Genomic DNA, 22,740 nt, shown 5'->3' on the forward strand with positions numbered 1-22,740 from the left:
GCCAACTGCCGCAGACAGTGGCAAGCACAGGGCGCTCGGTGAGCTCGAGGAGAGCGGCGGATTCGGAGGGAGCTCAGTGGCCATGTGTCACCGCACCTCGCACTTTCCAAAGCACCACTGTCCCCCAGGGCAGCACGCCTTGCTGACGTCCCTGACTTCCCCTTGGCAGGCGTTTACACGCCACCCCACACTCGGGCTCCTCCTCCTGGAGGCCTTCCTAGCACCTGGTCCAAAAAGTAACCGCGTTCCTGCTCTTCCCGCCCCAGCACACCTCCACCTGCAGCCCCGGGGGATGTGAGACGGCTCCGCCGAGTCTGTCTTCGCACCCGCCTGTGAACTCCTCTGTGTGACCAGGGACGGGGTGGGGCAGCGCGCCGAACTGAGGCTGCCTCTCAGGGGCCCCGCACGTGAAGAGCTCGCAGCAGCAACTGCTGAAGGCATTCGTGCTCTGGAAGGGCACGCAGTGGGCGCTGATGCCTACCTGTGAGGTCCTTCTCCCGGAACTGGATGACAGGCAGCACCATGGCGTCCGCCAGCTGCTTGGCCAGCTCTGTGTGGAGAGCGTTCAGCTGAAAGGAAGAGAACTCTCTTGAGGCGAGCTGCGCATGCCCCTGGTGAGGTGGCCTCACGGCACCAAGGGCCGCGCGGACACCTGCTGCGGTTAAACAGCTCTGCCAGGCTTCCTGGGCAAAGAGAAGCCCTGTCATCGAAGCACAGGGCTCAGGACGAGAGGCGCTGACATGTGACACGAGCCGGGCTGGGAACACACACCGTCGTCCCAGCACTCCAGAGGCTGAGGCAGGAGGATCAAAGTTTGACGTTAGCCTGGGCAACTTGGCAACTTACCAAAACCCTGTCTCTAAGTAAAAAAATAAAAAAGGTTGGAAATGTAGCTCAGTGTGAAAGTCAAAAGGGAGGGGAGGGGAGGGGAGGGGTGTAGAAGAGTAAAGAGAAAAAGAACCGCCAGGTTCCAGGTGCCGGGGCACGGCAAAGCTTGCTCAAGGCGTCTCTAAGCCCCTTTGTTTGCTGTGCAAGCCAAACCAGTTGTGTTCTCAGCAGCCGCCCCGCCCTGCAGCCGGAGGCTGTTTGCGGGCAGCGCTTGGCTCTGCCAGGCTGCTGTCCGCGGTCACGAAGAGGCCGCGTCACGGGGCAGCGTGGGCCATCGATGGCATGTGGGCTGTGGGTGGCGACAGCGGCCAAGCTCAGGGATGGTGCTCGGGCAACACTACTGCTCATGGCCTCTCTGTCCACCTCACGGGCTTGCAAAGTGCCGGCTCTACAAATGGCTTCAGGGGGAGGAGGACAGTCACCTCGGTTGCTACTGTCCTGGGTACTCTGTACACTGCTCTGCAAGGAGGCGGCCTCTGCCGTCCCCTCTACGGACAGCACAGACTCTGCGAGCTCGGGCACAGCCGAGCTCCACACCCTATCTGGGTCTCAGATCCACGCCCCCATGACCACGAAGACCTGCACGTGGCACTGTCGTGAGGCTTTGGGCCTCCAGGGGTCTGGGTGGAACGAGGAACTTGGTGGTGGGGGATGTGCCTGGGGAGTCCCGCCTGGCACCTGAGGGGCATCGCCTGCAGTCACACGGGGGTCAGCGTGCGGCAAGGGGCCTCCAGGCGGTGACATGGCCTCCTGTTTGCACCCCACCTCACCCCAGCTGTGCCCTCCAGGGCTGTGGCCACACAGGCTTTGAGCTCAGAGACCCGCTGTGCTCAACTTATGCCAGTCCAGCCACTGGCACGACAGGTGTGAACGTCCTCCTTCCCGACAGCTTCCCGCGAGGCTCCAGAATGATCGTCACAACCCGTGTGCGGGCTCTGCGCTCGGTGCTGGGGGACGGCGCACAGGCTTTCCTGCTGCCGCCGCTGCTTACAGGCAAAGACACCAAAACACGGGCTCAGGTGGCTTCCAGGGTCATGCGCTTCTGCCGGGGTACCCCTGCCCGCTGCCGCTTGTTTCCTCCCAGTCTCCTCCCTAGGATCCAGGGCTGCCGTCCGCCTTCGCTGTGGGGCTGCTGCTCCGGAGGGACGAGCCTGGGCCACCCTCCACCAGTGCCCTGGGGCGTCCCGCGCCTTCTTCCCGCACGGCTGCCCTGAGCACAGGGGGCGACAGAGCAGGGCGGAGGCAACGCCCGTGACCGTGACTCAGGTCTGCGCCAAGAAGTGACCCCCAGCAAGCCCCGGCTCCGCACCCACAGAGCCTGCCGCGGCTCACGAGGACAACACGGCCCATTAAACACGAGCCACGTCGACCTCCACTTCCGTTGCTTCATTCTTTAACTCTGGCGTTATTTGTCCTGGAGTTTTTCCGACCTGATCCAGGGCTCCTCTCCTCGCCCTAGGTCAAGGCCCCCTCATCGCAGTGCCTGTGACAATCCACTAACGGCCAGCTTCACCCCCACCAGAAGTCATCATCGGGTCACGAGTGCAGATCCCAGGGCAGCTCAGCGCCGGGGCTCTGACGAGGGCCACCCTGCCTCGGCTCCTTGAGACCAGCGCGGGAGCCCGCCGAGGCTCGGGTCCTCACTCCCTGCTAATGAGAAGACTTCTTCTCCCGCCCACCAGCATCCTCCAGCTGCTCCACGATTACACGTCCTCCTCGTCCTCCATCCAGGGCAGCACACACTTCCCAGAGCCGGGGCGGGGTGGACAGTGACACACGGGGAAGTGCGCCTTGGTCTCCTCCCGCTTCCTGGCCTGGACGCCTCACCCCGCCACTTCCTAGCAGCAGGGGTCCAGGAGTATCCTCTGTCCCCATATCTGGCCTCTGGGGCCAGTTCCCGGCACGGAGCTCGTGACACCCTGGGACCTCCTGGGGGGCAGGAGTACCCTCTGGCAGCAGCTCTAGGGGGATTCAGGGTGGGCACTGGTCAGCACCAGCTCAAGCCGTCACTGAGAGGCACCCCTGGGCCCCCGAGTCTGTGCTGAGTTCAGCGAGCTCCAACCCCCACTCAAGAAGTCAGAAGCACAGGGGCCTTGCAGCCGACACCTGAGGCTGGGCAGTCTTGAGGGGCCGAGCCCTTAACTCGGAGATCTCAGGTTTCTTCCCGGTAGGCAGTGTCAGCATGGGGTCACAGTGGTGACCCACGCGGGGACCGAGCATGCTGAGTGTGAGAACACAGCCACAGAGCGGGAAACAGCTGGTCTCCTTCCTAGCACCCCGGGGGACAAGGCTCAGTAAAAACTGGAGACTTATTTGTTCTTCTAGTTCCACCTCTAGAGTCTGATTAGTAATAGGTGGTCAAATGTTTGTTGAATGAGTAATGGATTGCTTAACTTATTTGCTGAACGAATGTAAGTACAACTTTATACTCATGCCAGGGCCTCACTCTGCTCACTAAGTGGGACAGTCGAGTGGCGCCTGCATTTTCTGTCCTGCCTCTCTGTTATGATTTTCTAATCTAAGTACACACTGCAAACTCCTTACAAATGGAAACTACCTACCTTCTTCTGCAGCGTTCTGCCAGGCACCAATAGTACTTGCGCTCTCGTGATGTTTGTAATTAAGATGTGCGCACATTTCCGGTAACATCCGGGGTTTTTCCACTACCCTGCACGTATTACACAATACAGCTATAAGAACTGCGATAATACACCCTGGCCGTGCGTGGGACCGTGGACCCCAAGAGCAAGTCTGTGGAGAACGCATGGGTGGTTGGCAGCGACAACTCAAGACAGCTCAGATATTTCACCAGGCTGCTGGCAACGAGAGGGCCACAGCCAGAAACTTCCCAGGTTCCTCTCTTACCTCATCCACCACCTTGGCAAAATAGTGCAGCGTCGAAATGACTTCTTCATCGCCTTTGCCAAGGGCAAAATTCTAAGAGCGAAGGAGGAAAGGGCCAGGTGTTACCTGAATGCACGAGTTCTGCGCCAAGACCGGAGCCCAGCCCCCGGCACCCGCCTCGCTTCTCCCCAAGCACCGGGGCCACTGCCTCGCCTGCAGGGCCGCTGTTACCTGTTTCTCGTAGGCCAGCAGCTGCTTGGAGAGCTGCCGGGTAGCCAGGCACATCTCGTTCTGCAGGGAGAAGCGACAGAACAGCGAGTAACGTTTGTCGTGGGGAAAGGCCAGCCCCGAGCGTCCCCCTAGGAAGTGCGTGTCCCTGAGGTGGCGGGGTATCCTGTCCGGGCATCGCTTAGAAAGCGAGACCGAGACAGAGCGGAAGGTTAAAGCCGAGTCACACCGGGGCCGCTCTGTGGGGCACCGCGGAACCAACTGCCTCCCTCGGACGCCCCAGGAGCAGCCACGGCGGAATGAGGTCAGTGCAGGCCCTGGGGTCCCCTCCGCCCTGGCCTCGCCCTTCACAGCTGAGCAGCACTGGCCCAGGCCAGGAAGGCAGCGTGGTGACAAGCCCCCCGTGTCCTTGACACTGGTGGGCACACAGAGGCCCAGCCCAGACCAGGGCGCAGCGAACTCCGGGCGGACGAGTGAATGAGCGGACGAATGAGACAAGGCAGGGAGATGCACCCAAATTCCCAGTTCACAGCAACCCTGGCAGAACCGTCCCGAGGGATGGCAATGAAACACCGGAGGTGAGGGGGCTGGGTCCCTTCTGTGGGGCTGCACGGCCGCCGGGCAGGAGCAGTGCTGCTCCGTGGCGTCACCGAGCCCCTCTCCCCGTCACCGAGCCGCGCCGGCAGGAGCGGGGTTTTGCTCACAGCTGTGGCCTCCACCCTGAGCAGCGTCCTCTGCCACCACCCGGCCTCTGACCGCAGCTGACACCCCGGCAGCGCTGAGGGCGTCCACGCGGCGCCCCTTGAGCTCTGCGAGCCTGCGCGGCAGGTTCGATCGCTCACTCCGTTTTCAGACGAAGCAGCTGAGGCGTGTGCCGTGAGGCTGCCTGCCCAAGGCCGTGCGGCCGGGGACAGGGTCTGTCTGACATGACGCTTGCACTCGGGGATGTGACCGGGTTAGACCGAAGGCCGCGCGTCACACTGGGGCGCACGTGCTCTGTAAGGCGCTGGCCTGAGTCACATGGCCCCCACGACTCACTGCTGCGCCTGCAGCGAGGAAGCTGAAAGGACACGGACCCGACGAATGGGGCTGCCTCCCAACAAGGCTCTCCGTGGAAAAGGCAGAGGGCGGCACGTGGCCACAGACGGCTGCTGACCCTGCCTGTGCTGGCCCTAACATCCTCAAACCTCACGGGTCTGCCACACCGCCCCCTGGAGACTGACCCTTACGCTTTGGCCCCTCAGGTCTGAGGACACTTTCTGTTCTGCTAATTCGTTCATTCCTTTACCTAACTTGGAAATATCCCCCCATATCTGTATCCACAGCCTTCGCAGACCTGCGAGGTGTCAACACGCTCGGGGCCCACCCGGGTCCTAGTCACTTCCACCCCTGCAATTTAGAGGAGGTTCATCTTGGGTCGAGGCTTTTCGAGGACTCAGCCCCGTCAGCTGGCTCTGACGCAGGGCAGGACGGCCTGGCCGAGGGGCCTGGCGGAGGAGAGCCGCTCTCAGCATGGCGGACAGGAAGTGGGGCGGAGGAGCAGTGACCCGTGTCTGACCAGGCCACACAACAGCAAGGCAGCTCTAACTATACCCCCATCGGCACCCGAAGGTGCTGCCGTGACGACTTGAAGCTTTAAGGGACATGTGACTATAAACTATGACAACCCCCCCGGGCCTGGACACCCCGCAAGGCGCACAGGCCACCTGAGTTCTTCAGTGTCTGCTGACGTGTGCCCTATGTCACGAGAACGCCACCCAGGACACTGTCCACCTAGGTGGCCCCAGCATCAGCGACACGCAGCAGCTACTTCTCACATGGCCATGTGCGGTGGGACGCTGCTGTATCACGCCCGGACCTGCCCTCTCTGAAGGCTGCATCTCCCAGCCGCCATGCAAGGCACCCCGGGTTCCATCTGCTATGATGATCACCCTGGGGAGCAGCGTCACTTACAAGAGGCCTGTCACCCACCCAGGACAAAGCCTGTGACGGGGAGTCCTTGGAACTGGATTCACTGTACTCACTCACACTTCCTCTGGGACACAGGTTTGCTGACCTGGGTGCAGCGCTGGCCAGTGGCCCACGCCCAGGGAGGGGTGGGGAAGGCAGCTGCACAGGCCCCACTGCAACAGCACCTGCACAACCGGAGCTGCAGGGATGAGCACGTGAATTCCAGAACCTCAGAGATGCGGGCAGCTCTTCTGTACGCTGAAGAGCTCAGCGCTGAGACTCTTCTGTACACCAGACACGGTGTTCGGAGCTGTCACACAGTCTCACATTTGTCCCGGCAGTCACCAGGAGGCAGGCACTGTCCTCATCCCACGTGACAGCGGGGAGGCTGAGGTTGCGGAGGAAGCCCGCAGCTTAGTAAAACTCACATGCCTGGGAAATGGGTCGGCAGAGCTGGCACGGGCCAGTGGGACTCAGCCCTAAAGCCCCAGTTCCCAACACCATGCAGTTCCAACCGAAGTCCAAACCTGTGCGGTGTGGTGGAAAAAAGACAGCAGATGCTCAGATTTTTAGGACTTTCTTACAGTAAAAGACAGACCTGTAATCTTCAAAATCCTGCCTGCTGCTTCAGACACACTTATCCCCTCGGTGTTGCCCCTTTCTGCAGCAGCTCTGGAGTCCTCTTTCCTGAGTGTCTTTAGTTGCACTGCCTTACGGCTATCTCGATGTCCTGATCTGATTCAAAACATCGACCTCTCCCGGTCATTTTGACCTTGGGGAAGAGCCAGGAGTCGCACGGTGCCAGATCCTGTGACTAAGGTGAGTGAGGACTATTACGGCTTATTTCTAGACGCTCCCTTGGAGCCTCGTGTGCTCACAGGTGGGGTCCCGGGGAGCTGACTGGATCATGGGCGTGTGGCACTGGGTTAGTCCACGGACGGCTTTATAGCTGGGTGTGGTGCTGGGAGGTGAAGCCTGGTGGGAAGAGGGGGGTCACTGTGGGCGTGGCCTCGAAGGGTCTATCTCCCTCCTCCCTGGATGGCTCCCTGCGTCCTGCTGCCCTGCCACGGACTATTTCTCCTCTGCCCTGGACTCCGCTGGCTTTGGACTGAAACCTCCACAAACTGTGCGGCCAAATACACCTGTCCTCTTGTAACCTGTGGGTGCTGGGTATTTTGTCGCAGCAACGGGAACTTAAGAGAAGGACACACCACGGTGCCTCTACGAGCCCGCCTTTCCGTAAGATGGCGCTCGGCAGTAGCATTCACTGTATTTTTACACGGTACACATTCAAAAGAGACATTCTAGAACCGCTTCAGAAAGTGGCAAGGATGACGGATAAGTGTGTTAAAGTGGGGGTGAGGACTTTGAGGGGCCTTTGTGGCAAAGTGTCTCTTACTGCAATCAAATTTTATTTAAACAATGATCACGTATTTTGATCAGCCCTCATATTTGCTAATATTCAGGTGAGCATGAGACCTCGGAGGGCCTCCAGAGGCGAACGTAAATCTCACACTTTTCCAGCCACAGCCCAGCAAAAGAGGTGGCCTGACACTCAGCGTCTGCACAGAGGTCTGAGAGTGACAGCCTCTCCGCAGCGCTGGGGACAGAACCCAGGGCCTCGCATGCTCAGCAGGCGCCCTGCTGCTGAGCTACAGCCTGGCCCTGGGCACCCTCCGCAAGGCCCTGAGAAGGCTCCTGGCTCCGTCCACTCACTCCCTCTGTCGAGCTCAGCACTGCAAAAACCCAACCAAACCAAAGCGGAAAGACAGCACACCCAGGAGCACTTCACACAGCAGCTCCTGGGCCAGTGAGAACCTCCCAGGGCTGTCGCCAAGGCAGAAGGACAAGCGGCCAGCAAGCCCGAGGGCAGGGGAGCTCTCTGCTGGGGAGTGTTCACCTCACCACAGCGCAGAGAGCCTCCTAACTGCTCGTGGGCAGCACCGTCCTTGGCAGCCTGGCACGGAGAGGCGGGCTGGGGAGGAGGTCCACCCACGGGTCACTGAAGATCAGGCACCAGCTTCCACCTGTGGCCGGGGGCCATCATGGTGCTGCCACCAAGCTGGCTCGTGGCCCACAGGGGTAGGATATCCCCGGGAGCAGGGTATGTGGCAGGGACAGGGTGGGGACAGTGCCCGCAGGACAGGCTGTGGGACGTGGGGGGGGCGTGGGCAGCCGGACGAGCAGCTCAGATGAGCAGCCACGGTGGGAAGGAGGGAGGAGGCAGGGACACAGTGACCTGGACGGGTGAGGAGGCCGTGGCCCCCACAGGTGCCATGGCAGTATTCCTGGGCACAAGCAGCAGTGAGGGAGGAGGAGGAGGAGGCACAGAAAGCCGCACCGCTGGCGTGAGTGCTGCGTGGAACCAAGGGGACCCAGACTTAGGTGACAACCGCGTCCAGTGTCCAGGAGGGGATTCCCACGTTCATGCCTTCACTCAGCACCCGCTGCCCAGCCCCGAAGCTGCCTCTCCAGGGACACGGGGCCGCCCGATGTAGAGAGCAAGGGATCAGGAATGAGGCTGGGAAGCGACTGGGGAAGACCACCAGACCCAATGGGGACTGCCAGAGAGCAAGGCAGGACCCCCAGACACCAAGCCAGTTTTGGGTGGCACCAGGCAAAGGGCAGGAGGACACCCAAGACTGGGCAGGCAGCACAGGGCTTGTCCCAGGATCCGAGGGAACAGGGTTCCCAGGGGCCACGGTGAGTGGGGTGAGGTGGCACACGCCTGTAATCTCAGCATGCTGGGAGGCTGAGGCAGGAGGATTGCAAGTTCCAGCACACTTTGGGCAACTTAGCACTTTAATGAGACCCTATCTCAAAATAAAAAATAAAGAGCTGTGGCTGTGGCTCAGTGTGAAGGCCCTGGACTCAATCCCCAGGCTTGGAAAGAAAAGAGGGGTAGGCGGAGGCAGGCCCGAGGTGGGGATGGAGATGCACGGGCTCCCTGGATCCTGGGGGTCAGGAGGCTCTGAGCCGGGCAGAGCCTGGCATCGTCTAGGCAGCCGGCCCGCCGACTCCCAGCGACCAAACAAGGAGCCTAGGCTGCCCCGGGACTGACCTTCTCCAGGTCACACAGCAGGGCCCTTTCACACTGGAATTCAAGGCTGTGGGCTCAGGGTGGTGGGCCTCACCGTGCACCTGTGAGCAGGAGCCGCCGCGGCAGGAGCAACCTCCTCGCCAGCATGAGGGCTGTCAGCGCCAGCCGGTCCCCATGCACCCCAGGGCTACGGTGCAGCGGGAAGGGACGGGAAAGGACCAACGTGGCCACGTGCGGGCACAACTGCATGGGGGATGTGGCCCTGTGTCCTGCAAACAGGGACGGACACCAAGAAAATTAAAAACAGAGACACGTACAATGGGTAAAAACCAGAGGAACAAGGGAAGTCCCGCTGGGATGCGGAGCACCCGGACCCTGCCATGGCCGCCATGTGTCACGGGCCCCGGGCTGTGCTCGGAGGGAGGATGGCTCCGGACTCACAGCCTGGGTACAGGTTCTGAAGCTGCCACTCTTTAGCTGCGTGGCCCCAGGTCAGTGGCACGGCTGCTCTGAGCCTTTACTCCCTCGCCTGGGACAAGCACCTGCGCTCACCCACTCCTCCGCTGTGAGAGCTACAGGTGCCCATGCTGAGGGACCCCAGCTCAGCACGTGGCTCTTCCGTGCACCAACCTAAGTGCAAAGCGGGGCACAGTGGTGTACACCCCTAATCCCGCCGCTGGGGAGGCTGAAGCAGGAGGATCACTGTGAAGTCCAGGCCAGCCCGGGCTCACAGTGAGTTCAAGGCCAGCCTGTACTACATAGGGAGACCCTATACAGTTTAATTAACAATTAAATTGTTTAATTAACAAGGAACAAAACACAACCTCTAAATTTTCAAAAAGCAACCAGCCACACAAACAAAAAATGCTGAAACCACTTACAGCCCACACTTCTCTCCAGAGCTTCAGCCGGATAAAACGTGAAGTGTCCCCATGCCAGCCACAGTAAGGGAAACGTCCCACAGAACTTTCTCTGTTTTTCCTTCTCTTCCTTTCTCCAACTAAGAGCCAACAAACATTCCGTGCCTCATGACCCAAAAATTTACCACATCATCTGTTTAAAGTATCTCTTATGAATGTTTATCATTTATCAGCAGCATAAAGCTAGGTGCCACACAAGCGATGTCTTGCTAAGTGCCTGTTTTTAAAAATGAAATTACAAAATTCTAATTCGACATGGCGAAGTGCAGAGTACCCAAGGAGTAAAAGGAAATAAACCAAGAAAACACAACTCAGAAGGAAACGGAATACAAACACCGCGGAGCACTGCTATCTTAAAGCACACATGCAGCACATCAACTGCTCGAAGAGATGGGAAAGTTTTCTTTTTTAAATTAACAAGGAACAAAACACAACCTCTAAATTTTCAAATAAACCTGACAAACCAAGTGAGCCGGCCCACGGGCGTGGCCCTGGGTGTCCACACGGCAGGTGCCGGGGGAGCCCGGCGCAGGAGGCCTCCAGCCCGGAGAAGCCCCGTGACGGTCACGCGCTGCAGACTCAAAGCGGCTCCCAGCCTCTCGGAATGCAAGACCTACTTAATTTTGGCAAAACCTAGTTTTTTGGCTCACAGGGAAAAAAATGCATGAGAGAGTGATTCAGCTCTCCAAATAAAGGGTTCAGCAGACAGAGAAGGCCGGACTGAGAGGCTGGACGGGGGCAGGCACGTAACACGCTAAGTTTGGGGGCCTTTAACCCTTAAACAGGAGACAATTCAGTTAGTGACAACATTCAAATTACTGAAGCTCAAGTTAGCTCAGACATACATCCAGTGGGGGGGGGGATCTATTTTCTTAAATCTGGAATATCTAGGGAAAATATAAAAACACACAACATGAATAATCGAGGCTTCAAAATATAACTGACGTGCCAGGGATGTAGCTCAGTGGCACAGCGCCTGCCTGGCAAGTACAAGGTCCTGAGTTCGATTCCCGGTACCAAAAAAAAAGAACTGACCAACTGCTCACGTCCCTCAAGTCTAACCCAGACAGACAAGCAAGCACGATCTCAAGCGAGCAGATTCTCAAGCGAGCAGATTCTTTGGGCGTTAACACTGGCTCCGGTTGGTGAGCTCTCTGGTTGGTGGTGAACGTCCACCATCGAGTCTGTGGGTCTCAATCTCTGGCCCCGAGCCCTGATGCAGCTTTAACAGGGTCTCCTCATGCTGATGTCCCTGAGCACCTTCAGACAGGGATGTGGGTGTCCCTGCCACCAACACATGCACACGCTCCTGTGCACACACGCGTGTGCCCTCCTGTCTCCATGTTCTCTCATCTGTCCGCCACATGTCCGAGTCAAAGGCCTGCCACCTCTCTTTTTAAGTCTATTTTTATTTTTCACTGACACGCAGTAGCTGTACATGCGGAGGACCAGGGCAAGCCGCTTGTTACTGGAGCCCAAAGCCTTCTGCCCCATCAACGGCACAATACAACAACACCTGCCCGCACACAGGCTGGCTGGCTGCGGGGTTTCCACGAAAGAATCCACCGTCAAAGCCCTGAAGCTGCCTGCACTGCATCCATCTCGGCTCAGCCCTCGCCCTCCTTGGGCCCCGAAGGGATGGCCTGGACCTTGAGCGTCCCCAAGGCCCACGTGTGGAAGGCTCGGTCTCTGGAACCTCAGAGGTAGGGCCTGGCGGGAGGATGCAGTCACTGGGGGGTGCCCTTGATGGACACACTGGACCCAGGCCCTGTCTGCCCTCCCTGACTTCCAGCCACCCACCCCGAGGTGGGCAGTTTACATCCACTGGTCCAAAGCAGCAGGCCAAGTGCCAGGGACTGCACACCCTGAAGCCAGGAGCCAGAATGAACCCTTCCCCCTTCCCCACCGATCTTCTCAGGCACCTGTCACAGCTCCAGAAAGCTGACTGCAGAGCTCCTCTGGGCGAGGCGCCTCCTCCCCTAGCGCTTCCAGTCAGGCCGGTGACCGCGTCCGCGCCCCTACCCAGCAGGAAGCTCCCTGTGACAAGACTGACGCTGTTCCCACGCTGGAGCGACAGACAATAAGACAGCGCGTGATGATATGAGGGTTACGGCGCTGTAACCGCGACCGGGTGCAATTATGAAGAGCCACGTGCTGCTCGAGGTGGAGCTCACATCTTCAGAGATCACAGTGAGACACGGACACAGGAACGCACACAGACCGGGCTGGCAGCGACTCGGCAGAGAAACCGACCGCCACAGCACTGCGACGGGAGCACGGCGCTGCGTCTACATGCCTCACAAATCACCCGCAGAAAGGGACGCACTGGCATGTTTTCATCCTAAAAGCTTCCTTTTCGCTGCTCAGCAATTTATTTTCCATGGGTTTGCAAGCCCGAGGCATTTGTTCCTCAAAACAAAGCCGCCACCCCACGGCTCAGGGCTGTGGCTCGTCTTTGAGGGGAACCCCGGGAGCCACCCTGCCCTCGCCCGTAGGAGGGAGACAGAGCCGGGCCCCACGAACCGAACCCCCTCGTGCTCTCGCGGGAAGAGGAGACCCCGGTGGTTCCCTTTGTGGTTGAATTTTTAAACAAGTTCAAAGCAGTCAGATGTCCCTCTCGACTGGTTCTTGTTACAGGAAAACGACTCTCAAGGAAACAGTCTTTTTTGAGATGAACAGCTCTGAGAAAAAGAATTCTGACTTTATTTCAAAACTATAAACTTTTTTTTTGAGACAGAGGCTCCCTATGTAGTTTGGGCTAGCCTTGAACTCACCGCGAAACTCACAGGGATCCTCCTGTGCCTGGTTAAATTTTTTAAAATTTCTTTTACATAAAAAAAAAAAAAAAAGTAACTATTGTTCTGACTCGGATTTCCCACGCCCGGGGAAGGGCAGGCTTACCTGGGCCCCGTAGACTCGCTGCATGGCCTGCAGCAGCTGGTTGGTGTAGACGGTGAGGGTGCCGGCATCCTCCTCAAAGACGCTCAGCAAAGAGCGGGTCTGCGGGGAGAGGGCGAGGGGGTCAGTCTGTTTCTGGGGTTAAAGTTACACACCCAGAGGACACAGGCGCACAAATGAAACGGGCAACAGAGCTGGGGGTTCTCTGGTTTTCATCTTGCAGGGGATGGGGAGCTGAAAGCTTCTTTCTTTCCCTCCCTTCCTTCCTTCCTTTTTGTCTTTTGGAGACGGGGTCTCACTACGTAGTACAGGCTGGCTGTAAACTCACTATGTAGCTTAGGCTGGCCTCGAACTCCAGGCGATATTCCTGCCTCAGCCTCCTGAGTGCTGAGACGACAGGTGTGCACCACCACACCCAGCAAGGGCTCCCTTTCTAAACCCTTCAACGCTGGGACAGGGCCAGGCTGAAGGCAATGTGTATTTGGCCCCGAGAAGGAGAAGCAGCTGCTCAGACCTTACCTCGAGCAGGCACAGGGCTCAGAGGTGGAGCGCCCACATCCGCCGTGCAAGGCCCGAGCCTCGCCAGGCAAGAGAGGGATGGAGACTGAGGGCTGGGTCTGCCTGTCCTTCCCCACCTCTGTGTCTGTGAACTTCTGCCAACAAAACACCATCAGGGACATAATAAAGCCTCCACAGGGACAGACGGCGGGGCATCGGCACCAGGGGCAAGGGGTGTGATCACCCTGGGGCCGCAGCTGCTAGATTCCGTGATCTATCCATCCTCAGGCGAGTGCGTCCTCACTTCCTAAGAAGCAGCGGTCTCTCTCCACGGTTTCTGCCTTATTTGATTCAATCAACTCTCAGACTCAGGGTCAGGAATACCACAGCCTGGGCAGTGCCGGTGGGGGTGGGGGGGCTCTTGGCGCCAACCCTAACCTTCAGGAGGGCGATCAATCCCTGTCTCCCAGGGACCAGGGCAGGCTCAAGCCGGCACCTGGCATACACCAGTACTCAGACACGCGTGCACGGTCACTCATGCCAGGGTGTCACGGAAGAGAGCCACGGTGGGACATCCGTGGCAGTGCCCAGCATGGTGGGAATCTCAAAGGAGAGGGGGACGCTCTCGGCGTCTGGCTCTGAGGCAGCCCGCAGGCACGAGCAGAGAGATCACAGACAGGCCTCGCGCCAGTCGGTGCGCAGGTCACGGAGACCATCTCGCGGGCCCCAGGCCCCTGCCGAGGAATCTCCAGTCCATCTTTCTGCGTCTGGCCCCAGCAGAGGACAGACGGGGTCTGCGTGCCCGAGGGGTCCCGCGTGTGTCCGCCTCCTGGGGCCTGAGCCCCCAGGGCTGGGCCACCTCCCCCACTCACGTGGCCCTCGACTCTGCCCACAGACCCAGGCCCGCACAGCAGCGTGTGCTCCTCCTGCTGGGGGGCATCTGGCTAAGGCGTCCCACGAAGGCTCGACACCCTCCCCAGGCCGCTGGCACCACCTCAGAAACCATGTGGCACACACCAGGCAGTGGAAACCGCTTTTCAGCAGCTCTCAGCGAGAACAAACCAAGGGCCTAGCACTGGGCCAGCACGCCACTCCTGTTAGACGGGCTCCTCGAACTTCTAAACTTAAAATCCAGAGCTGGGCATGACGGCACATGACTATCATCCCAGTGCTTGGGAGGCTGAGGCAGGAGGATCACCATGAGTTTGAGGCCACCAGTGAGTTCAAGGCCAGCCTGCACTGCATGGTGAGACCCTGTCTCAAAAAAACCAAATTAAATTAAATTAAATTATATTATATTAAATTAAAACCCACAGTCCAAACTATAGTTTATACCAGAGCCTGAACAAAAGCTTCACCAAACAATATCAACAGGATGACTGCACATTCTTATTTTTTTCTCTTTTATTTCATTAACAAAAACGGCAGTGGAGACCTTCTGGATTTCACAATCCAACAATGGATGACAACCCACACATTTGCAGAGACACTGAGTTACAATTCTTCGTTACATCTCTTTCAAGTACATGTTCTCCTTGAAAAACATATTACTGCAAAGAGCTGTCCACATGCTCTGGGTGGTCCCTCCCCTGACATGGCCACCGGGCCTGCATCCCCACCTCCAGCTCTGCTGGGAACAAATGTCACTTACTCTCCAAAACAACTCAAGTGGCTCTTTTTTAAAATTTATTTTGAGATAAGGTCTCACTATGTAGCCCACACTGGCCTCGAAGTCATGGTGATCCTCCTGCCTCAGCCTCCTGAGCACTGGGATTACAGATGTGTGCCACCACGCCTGGCTTCAAGGGGCTCTTTTAATTCTCAGTCCAAACACAAGCTCAGAGAGGGTGACTATCTTGCCAAAGGCCACATTCAGGATCAGAATCCCCTCCTCTCTCTGCTACCCACCCTCTCTACAGCATCTGGCATGGCATTCCTCTACCTTAGGGTAAAATCAAACTGGGCGCTAGCCAATCAGACAGCCCCGGACATTCTCAACAGCGTGAAATTGTGAAATGTTCTGATTTTAACACAGCTGATTATTTTACAGAATGTCAAGGTTAAAAACAAAGATGCTAACAGCAGCAAGCCGCAGCGTGTCCCCAGCGTGTCTCTGCAGCTGAGTCCAGAGCGAGCCGTCACTGAATCCCCATCGACCCTGGCTGCAGGCACACACTGTGCTGGACCAGCGGCCTCCTTATCCGTCCCCTGCCGCGGGCAGGCGTGCCTGTCTCCTTCATGACCACACTCCCCGTGGGCAGTGCCAGGACAGAGACTCATGAATGCAAAACACCTAAAACACCCGCCTGGCCCCTGTGGGGGAGCAGAAAAACCCCGCGTGCACACACAGGCTGTGTCTCCACACGCACAGCGCTGCAGGCCACGGGGGAGGAAATGAATAGCCGTGGCTAAGGCCGAGGTTCCACCAGCTCCTCCTGGGTCACTCGGTTCAGATACAGAAGCCTTTGTGCTCATTTAGTGTGTGCCCTGCAACCTGGTTACTGGAGCAACTCTCCCGGCGCTCACACCCAACACCAGGGGACGCGAACGGTGGACGGTTTCTTAGGCATTGTCCTCTTAGGGGAACAACATTTTAGGTCAGCAGTGACAGAGGAGGCGGCAGTGAGGTAACTGGGTAACTTAAGTGATCTCCGCGGCCGAGCACGCGGCCCAGGTTCCGATCACACCGCCGTCACGCTGGTGTGTCCAGTTATTCAGTTCCCTGCTCCCTGGCCACTTAACAGAGAACCTACGTCAAACAACTGCTGGGAGATCTCATGAGCTCACCCGATAGAGCTCTTGGCACAGCGGCGGGGCCTGGGCACCTGCTGTTCCCTTTATTCTCTCCTGATAAAATGGCGGGAAGGGATCCGACCGTGTCCAGCTCCAAGTTTGCAATTCTCCAGAGTACGGGCTGCATCCGGCACGTGCCACACACCCGAGAGGGCCCCGTGTGCCCCGGTGACATTAGAGACCATCCTACAGTCAGCCTCTCCTTTGCAACCGCATCAAAACCTCAAAGGGTAACAATCGAGTCTCAACACAATGACTAACTCCCTACATTAAAAGGAACATTAAGCCTGGCGTGGTGGTGCACACCTGTAATCCTAACACTTGGGAGGCTGAGGCAGGAGGAGTTCCAGGCCAGCCTGGCCTAACCAGTGACTTCAAGCCCAGCCTAAACTGCATAGTAAGGCCCTGTCTCAATGAATACAACTTAAGAAATGAATTTTTAAAAGGAACATGAAGCAGGAATGGCAATGCCTTTAAACCTCTTTTCCACACACAGGCTCAAGGTTATAAACCCTGCAGATATGACAGGACTTCAAGCTTCTACAGCGCCTCGAAGGCCATCTGCTCCGCGTCGGCATCCTACAGAGGGCACAGGATGGCGATGAAGTCACTTGCCCACAGCACATGACAAGGTAGGGTTAGAGCCAGCACCGCAGCCCAGCTGTCCTGACTCCTCTTCCGTCCTTCTCCTCCCTTGCGGCTGAGCAAACCTGTTAAGCCACCCAGAAGCAGCGTCTGTCCGTTTCTGCGACAGCCGAAGCTTCACCATGCGATTTGTCAGCAAGGACAAGCACATCAGCACAGCACCTCCACCCGACCGGGCTGTGCCCCAGTCTGGCTAGGAGAGCAACGCATCCTTGTGCTCAGGATCCCCAACCAAAAGCTCGCAAGGATGGGCAGAAACTTCACGCCCTTACGCTCAGACGCTCAGACCCCACTCAGCGGGGTGACGGGTGAGATGCTCCCTACCCCGAGGTGGGTCTGACCCGAATACCCCACATCCAGAGCTGCATAAAGCGGCCTCTGAGAAGGCAGTCGCCGGAGCAGCTCAGTCCGCACAAGGAGAAAGCACAGCTTGCGGAGTTCCTGCTTGTCCCCGGTGGGGGAGAACCGCCCTCACCGTGCGCCCACCCTTGTGGCTCGTTCTGCATGGGAGACCGACACTGTGTGTTCAGAAAAGGACGAAGGCTCCCCCGGGCCGGGCCACGCCATCAAGGGACAAGGAGGGAACTCAAAGAGCGGACGGGTGAGCGCTTTAGTGCGCTGAGCGTGCAGGAGCTGAGCCGCTAGCGAATGCAGATGCTACTTACGCGTACAGGGAGATTCCCTCCGCTGAATGTGATCATTATGCATATCCAGTCCTTACCAATAAACTTAATTTTAAAAATAAAGGTTCTTATTTAAACACCCCAGGAATGCAGGCCCAGGAGAGGAGAGAGAAAGTAGGAGACCTGGTAAAGGACAGCAAAGCCCCCGGGCGGGAGCACGGAGGTGTAAGCTAATGTCACCTCACTCTTTCTCCAGTGGGCACCCGTTTCCAATCCCAGCTCACAGGACGCAGCTCACTCCTGGGGCAGAGCGGCACTTGTCTGATCTCCTCTCCACAGGTAAACAGTGCCAAGCGCGGCCCGGCACGCCTGAGAAAAGGATCCAGCTTTCTACTCTCCACGCTGGGCCCTAAATCCACCAGATCTCAGCACACCAGCAGCAGTCCCAGCAGTACCTGCGGTAGTCAGACTGACCAACTCGGATCAAAACTCCGCAGGTACCTCCCACCTAATTCTAACGCGGGTACGATATCATCTCTGTTTTACAGAGGACAATGCCAAAGCACAGCCGGTTAGGATGGTGCACGACTGGAATCCCAGCACTCTGGGAAGCTGAAGCAGGAGGATCTCAAGTTGCAGCCCAGCCTAGGCAACTGAGGGAGACCCGGGCTGTGGGTGGCGCTCAGAGTGAAGGCCCTGGGTTCAATCCCCAGTACTGGAGGAGAAAAAGGAAGTGAAAGGTGAAGTTGATTGCCCGGGACACCCCTATGTAACTCAGCCCGAGAGGCGGGGCGGCGACACCGGGCTGGGCCGCGGCGGCCTTCGGTACTCCAGCCCGGTCTCTGGCCGCGGCGAGGGCCCGGCGGCGGCGGTACCTGGGGGCTGTCCTGCAAGGCCTCCTCCAGCAGGAGCTTGTCCACGGCGGGCATGGTGCGGCGAGCGAGGGCCGATGACAAGGACGGGCCGAGGACTGGACGCGGCGGGGACAACGAAGCGCTTACTCCGAGGACTGTGCCGCCGCTCCGGCCGCCGGGCCCCGCCCCTCCACGGCAGGCCCCGCCCCTCCAGGACCAGCCACGCCCACCCGGCCCTCCTCCGCGCCCCTCCCCAGCCACAGCAGATCAACAGGAAGTGTGGCGGGCGCCCAGGAGGAACGCCGGAAGTGTGGCGGCCACTCTTCCGGCCGCCCCGCCCCTCGCGGGCCGCTGGAACCCTCTTAGGAGGTGTAGGAGTGTGGGGGTTCTGCGAGCGAGCCTGTCCTCGTTCTAGGGGCCTGTGCCAATTAGTGCCTGGAAAGCCGAGGAGGGGGAACTCGAGGGCAGGAAATAGGGTTTTATCTGCTGTGGACGCCCAGAAAACCAGTGAGTGGAAGGAGATAAAAACAGATTTTTGCTAGTATTACTGTTAATCACTCCCTTTTTTTAGTACTGAGGATTGACTCCAGGGAGCTCTAAGCTACACCCTGTGTTTCTTTCCTCCTTTCCTTCCTTCTTCCCCCATCTCTTCTTTTATTTGATTTAGAGTCTGGTCTATAAACAAGCCTTGAACTCGCAATCCTCCTGCGTCAGCCTTCGGAGTAGTTGGGGTTACACACATGCACCACCCTCAGGCTCTCACCCTGACTTTGAACAGAAAGACAACCTTTGCACTTCTCACGCCGGCTTTACTAGAGAAATGCCAATTCCCCAAAACACCTCTGAACAGAGAGGTCCTTTACGTTAGCTCCGAATCATCTGCGACATTCAGAGACAACTGTTTTAGAAATCACAGCTATTTCATTTGGACTATGATAATTAGATTCCATCCTCTTTTCACTTTGGAGAAATTTACGATCAAATTTTTAGAATTGGAAAGGAAAGATGATTTAGTTCGGTGTCATCATTTAAAGATGAGAAAATGAATCCCAGTGAATGAAAGGATTTGGTCAGGGTCGTACAGCGAAAGCTAATGGGGAAGAGATGGAAGGGAGAGGGCTAAGGGAAGGTGACTTTTTTTTTTTTTGGAACTGGGAATTGAACTCGGAACCTCATGTTTGCCAGGCAGGCGCTGTGCCACTGAGCTGTACCCCCAGCCCATAGTGACATCTTTTTATGTCAAAGGCAACGGTGTCTGAAGCTCCTTAGGAATCAGTAATTTTGTGCAGTGGAATATATCACCAAGATCAACAGGAAGACTAGGATGCTACACAAATTATACATTCTGCAGAAACCACCTGGGTATGTCAAGAGAACCTGCCGTGTGAACACCTCAAAGTCCATAGCCTGGTGTCCTGTCATGTACAGACACCAGCGCCATATCCCCTTGGTTCTGGCCAGTGTCCACATGCCCTGAGCTACTGTACGGCTTCCATGTATCATCATTTCCTTTGACATAGTTCTACTCTCTAGGCAGAATCTTGCTCTCACCACATTGGTTCCTTTTCCTCTTTCTACCAAGTACCCTTGAAGGGACTCTATCTTATTGTCTTGAGAGTCTCCGTATTTTTTAAGAACCACCTCATTTTCCAATTAAAACTAGGTTTCCTCAAGTACCAATAATCAAAATTATTGAACCCATGTTGTTACCCTATTTTGCTTGAATCTCGACATTTCATTATTTTTCTGCATTTTATTGCTACATTATAATAGCCTTCATGCAATGTCTTGGCACTTACGCAACCTTTATAACATTGTTTCTATGGGGAACTAGATCCCAAATGCAAAACAAGTTATAAAATGAAATGTGAACTACAACAGCACACTTTTAAATTGTGTTAACTCACTTCATTAATCCATCCATCCATTCATTCATTCATTCATTCATTCATGTAATAAATACAGGCGGCTGAGCATTCGGCACTGTCTCTCCTCTATTTTGCTGTCTCTACCAGTACCATGAACTACTGGAAAAGAATGTTTGGAAACATGAAAAATGTTAAATGTTGCATTGAAAAGGTATCTCTCCTAGGAAAGTAAGGTGAGGGAGAGTTTCAGACATCCAGGCAACCACATCTGAAATGCAAGGTCGGTAGCTGGAAGCACAAAGGCAGTGGTTGGCGGGCTGTGGCCTCTGCGTGCTGAGGAATTGTGACCTTCCTCCTGCTGAATCGCAGCAAGAAAGGTGGGCAGTGAGACACAAAAATGTATGTGGGAGGGCCTTTCTCCTTCCTGCCTTTCCCTATTATTTGCCGAGTCCCTGTCCTTCTTTAAAGTTAGAATTGGAATGGAGAGATAATCTAGTTCAGTGTTGTCTTTTAAAGATGAGAAAATGGATCCCAGTGAATGAAAGGATTTGGTCAGGGTCGTACAGCTTAAGCAAAGTTACAGGGGAAGAGATGGGAGAGGGCTAAGGGAAGGTGACATCTTTTTTTTTTTTTTTTGGGGACCGGAAATTGAACTCGGGACCTCATGTTTGCCAGGCAGGTGCTGTGCTGCTGAGCTGTACCCTCGGCCCATAGTGACATCTTTTTATGTCAAAGGCAATGGTCTCTGAAGTTCCTTCTTAGGAATCAGTAATTTTGTGCAATGGAATATATCATGAAGATCAACAGGAAGAGTAGGATGCTACACAAATTATACATATCTTACACTTGAGCAGTGCTCCAGAGTTTAAAAAGTGTGTCCGCAAGTCTCACTTCACTTAATCCCACAGTGCTGTCTGGAATCTTTTCAGTTATTCACTCACTATGCGGCACCTACTATTTGCTGGACTCCTCCAGACACCGAGAATGTAACAGAAACAAATGCAAGTCTTTGCCCCAGTGCAGCTTGTATTTGAATAGGGGAGATGACAGTAAACAAATGTAAACTGATAAGCACATGACAACATTTGGCAAAGGAATTGAGGATTATGGGTAGTGGGGTAAGCAGGAAGAATTCTTTGAGGTGGCCACCATTTGGGCAGATATTTGAATAAAATAAGTGAATAAGCCCTGCCTGAGGGAAGAGCAAGTGCTAAGGTCCTGAGGCACATTCAGTAGCTGAGGATGAACAGAAAGGCCAATGTGGCTGATGTAAGTAAGCAAGGAAAACTGGGAGGAGAGGAAGTTGAAGAGATGCCAGCCACCAGGTGGCAAAGGGCCTTGAGTCCACAGAAGGACTTTGGGTAGTGTTCTGGGTATGGCAAGAAGCCATTCTAACACGGTAGCCAAGTGGCCAGTTCTGATTTGCATTTTTAAAGAGTTTCTTCTGGCTTTAAGGACAATATTACAACTGTTTGAGCAAGAGATTGTGAGGTCCGGGTCAAGGTCTAGGGCTGTGGTAGTTAGGCAAGAGATAGCTAAGAAAAGGCTGGAGAGAGAAGGGTCTGCCTGCCTTAGAGCTGCTTTCTGGGTCAGATCCACCTTCTGAGTTAAACATTAGCCTAGGAGCAGGATATGCCACTCTAAACACGTTGGGGAAAGGTAACCAGGTAACCACCTGTACATAATGAGTCTCAGGTCATGTGCCCGGCGGTCTTCTGCAAACCTTGGCAACGGTCAACCTGCATCACCATTCACTGACTATTCGGATGTAGTACAGCCCCTTGCAATGGCGCGCCTCAGACCAAACCCTCAATCCCAGAACGTCAGTCCTCAAAAATCCAAGGTTTGCAACCCTCTACACCAAGCCCCTCAAGGCTGTGAGCCCTTCCTGTGGAGTGGAGCTTGTCTTTTCCTTTTCAAATAAACCACCGATGCTGCTGTTGCTCTTGGATGTCCTGCTCAGTTGTTTGTTCAGAACATAGGAACCTAGGCAAGACCTCCAACCGAATAATAGTAGAAGTGGTAAGAAGGAGAGGAAATCTGGATGAGGTCTAAAAGTAGACTGGACGAAAGAATAAAAACAAGAATTAAAGTAGGCTGGTCACAGCGCGTAAGGGCAGTGGAGAGGGCAGTTGGGTAAACGGCCCTGTGATTTCACTCAGGTGGAAAGAAGCCGGTTGGAGGTGACATGAACCATTCTATTTGAGACAGTGCATTCACAGTGCCTTCTAGACACCCACAGAGAGGTGCAGTGAGGACTTGGACACATCACCCTGGGTCTAGAGAAGAGACTGGGGCCAGTGGTGTAAACCTGAGCATCTGCCAGTGGGTGGCACTTAAACCATGAGTGGGACCCTCCAACATGGTGATGGCAGTAGATCAGGGCCGTGGGTGGAAGCAGCCACCGCCGCTGGGGGACCCTGTCGGAAGCAACTGCTGCTGACACCACCTCTTTCATGTCTTCTGGGGTAGGGGCCAGGGCCAATTGCTCCTGCTTTAGTCATGCCTATGCTGTGAAGTCTCCATAGCGCTCTGAAAGGGCAGGATTTGGAGAGCTGAACATGTGAACTTGTAGAGGTTCCTGGACAAGGATGCACCCACAGAGCTCACGGAAGAGCTGTGCCCCTTCCCTCATTCCTCACCTCTCTTTACCTCTCTTTGTCTGTTACCCTTTGTGATGTTATTTATAAT

At 56.1% G+C, this 22,740-nt stretch overlaps 1 protein-coding gene across 4 annotated transcripts in view; it reads right to left on the reverse strand.

Annotated features, from left to right (window-relative positions):
• Appl2 (adaptor protein, phosphotyrosine interaction, PH domain and leucine zipper containing 2) overlaps positions 1 to 18,362 on the reverse strand; it is a 37,050-nt gene extending 18,688 nt beyond the window's left edge. For 2 of the 4 annotated variants that reach the window (XM_013518984.1, XM_005374608.1), the window contains exons 1-5: positions 18,203 to 18,362; positions 12,772 to 12,870; positions 3,964 to 4,023; positions 3,754 to 3,825; positions 482 to 569 (exon numbers count right to left, since the gene is read on the reverse strand). In XM_013518984.1, the coding sequence (XP_013374438.1) occupies positions 482 to 569; positions 3,754 to 3,825; positions 3,964 to 4,023; positions 12,772 to 12,870; positions 18,203 to 18,256 (373 nt within the window). In that variant the 5' untranslated portion in view covers positions 18,257 to 18,362. Of the gene's footprint in view, positions 1 to 481; positions 570 to 3,753; positions 3,826 to 3,963; positions 4,024 to 12,771; positions 12,871 to 15,572; positions 15,625 to 18,202 lie in introns of those variants that run through there. The other 2 variants (XM_013518995.1, XM_013518992.1) reach the window with 2 other exon arrangements.
• Positions 18,363 to 22,740: the final 4,378 nt, after the last annotated feature.

This window comes from Chinchilla lanigera, unplaced genomic scaffold (assembly GCF_000276665.1).
Source record: "Chinchilla lanigera isolate Chin_1 unplaced genomic scaffold, ChiLan1.0 scaffold00004, whole genome shotgun sequence".
NCBI lineage: Eukaryota > Metazoa > Chordata > Mammalia > Rodentia > Chinchillidae > Chinchilla > Chinchilla lanigera.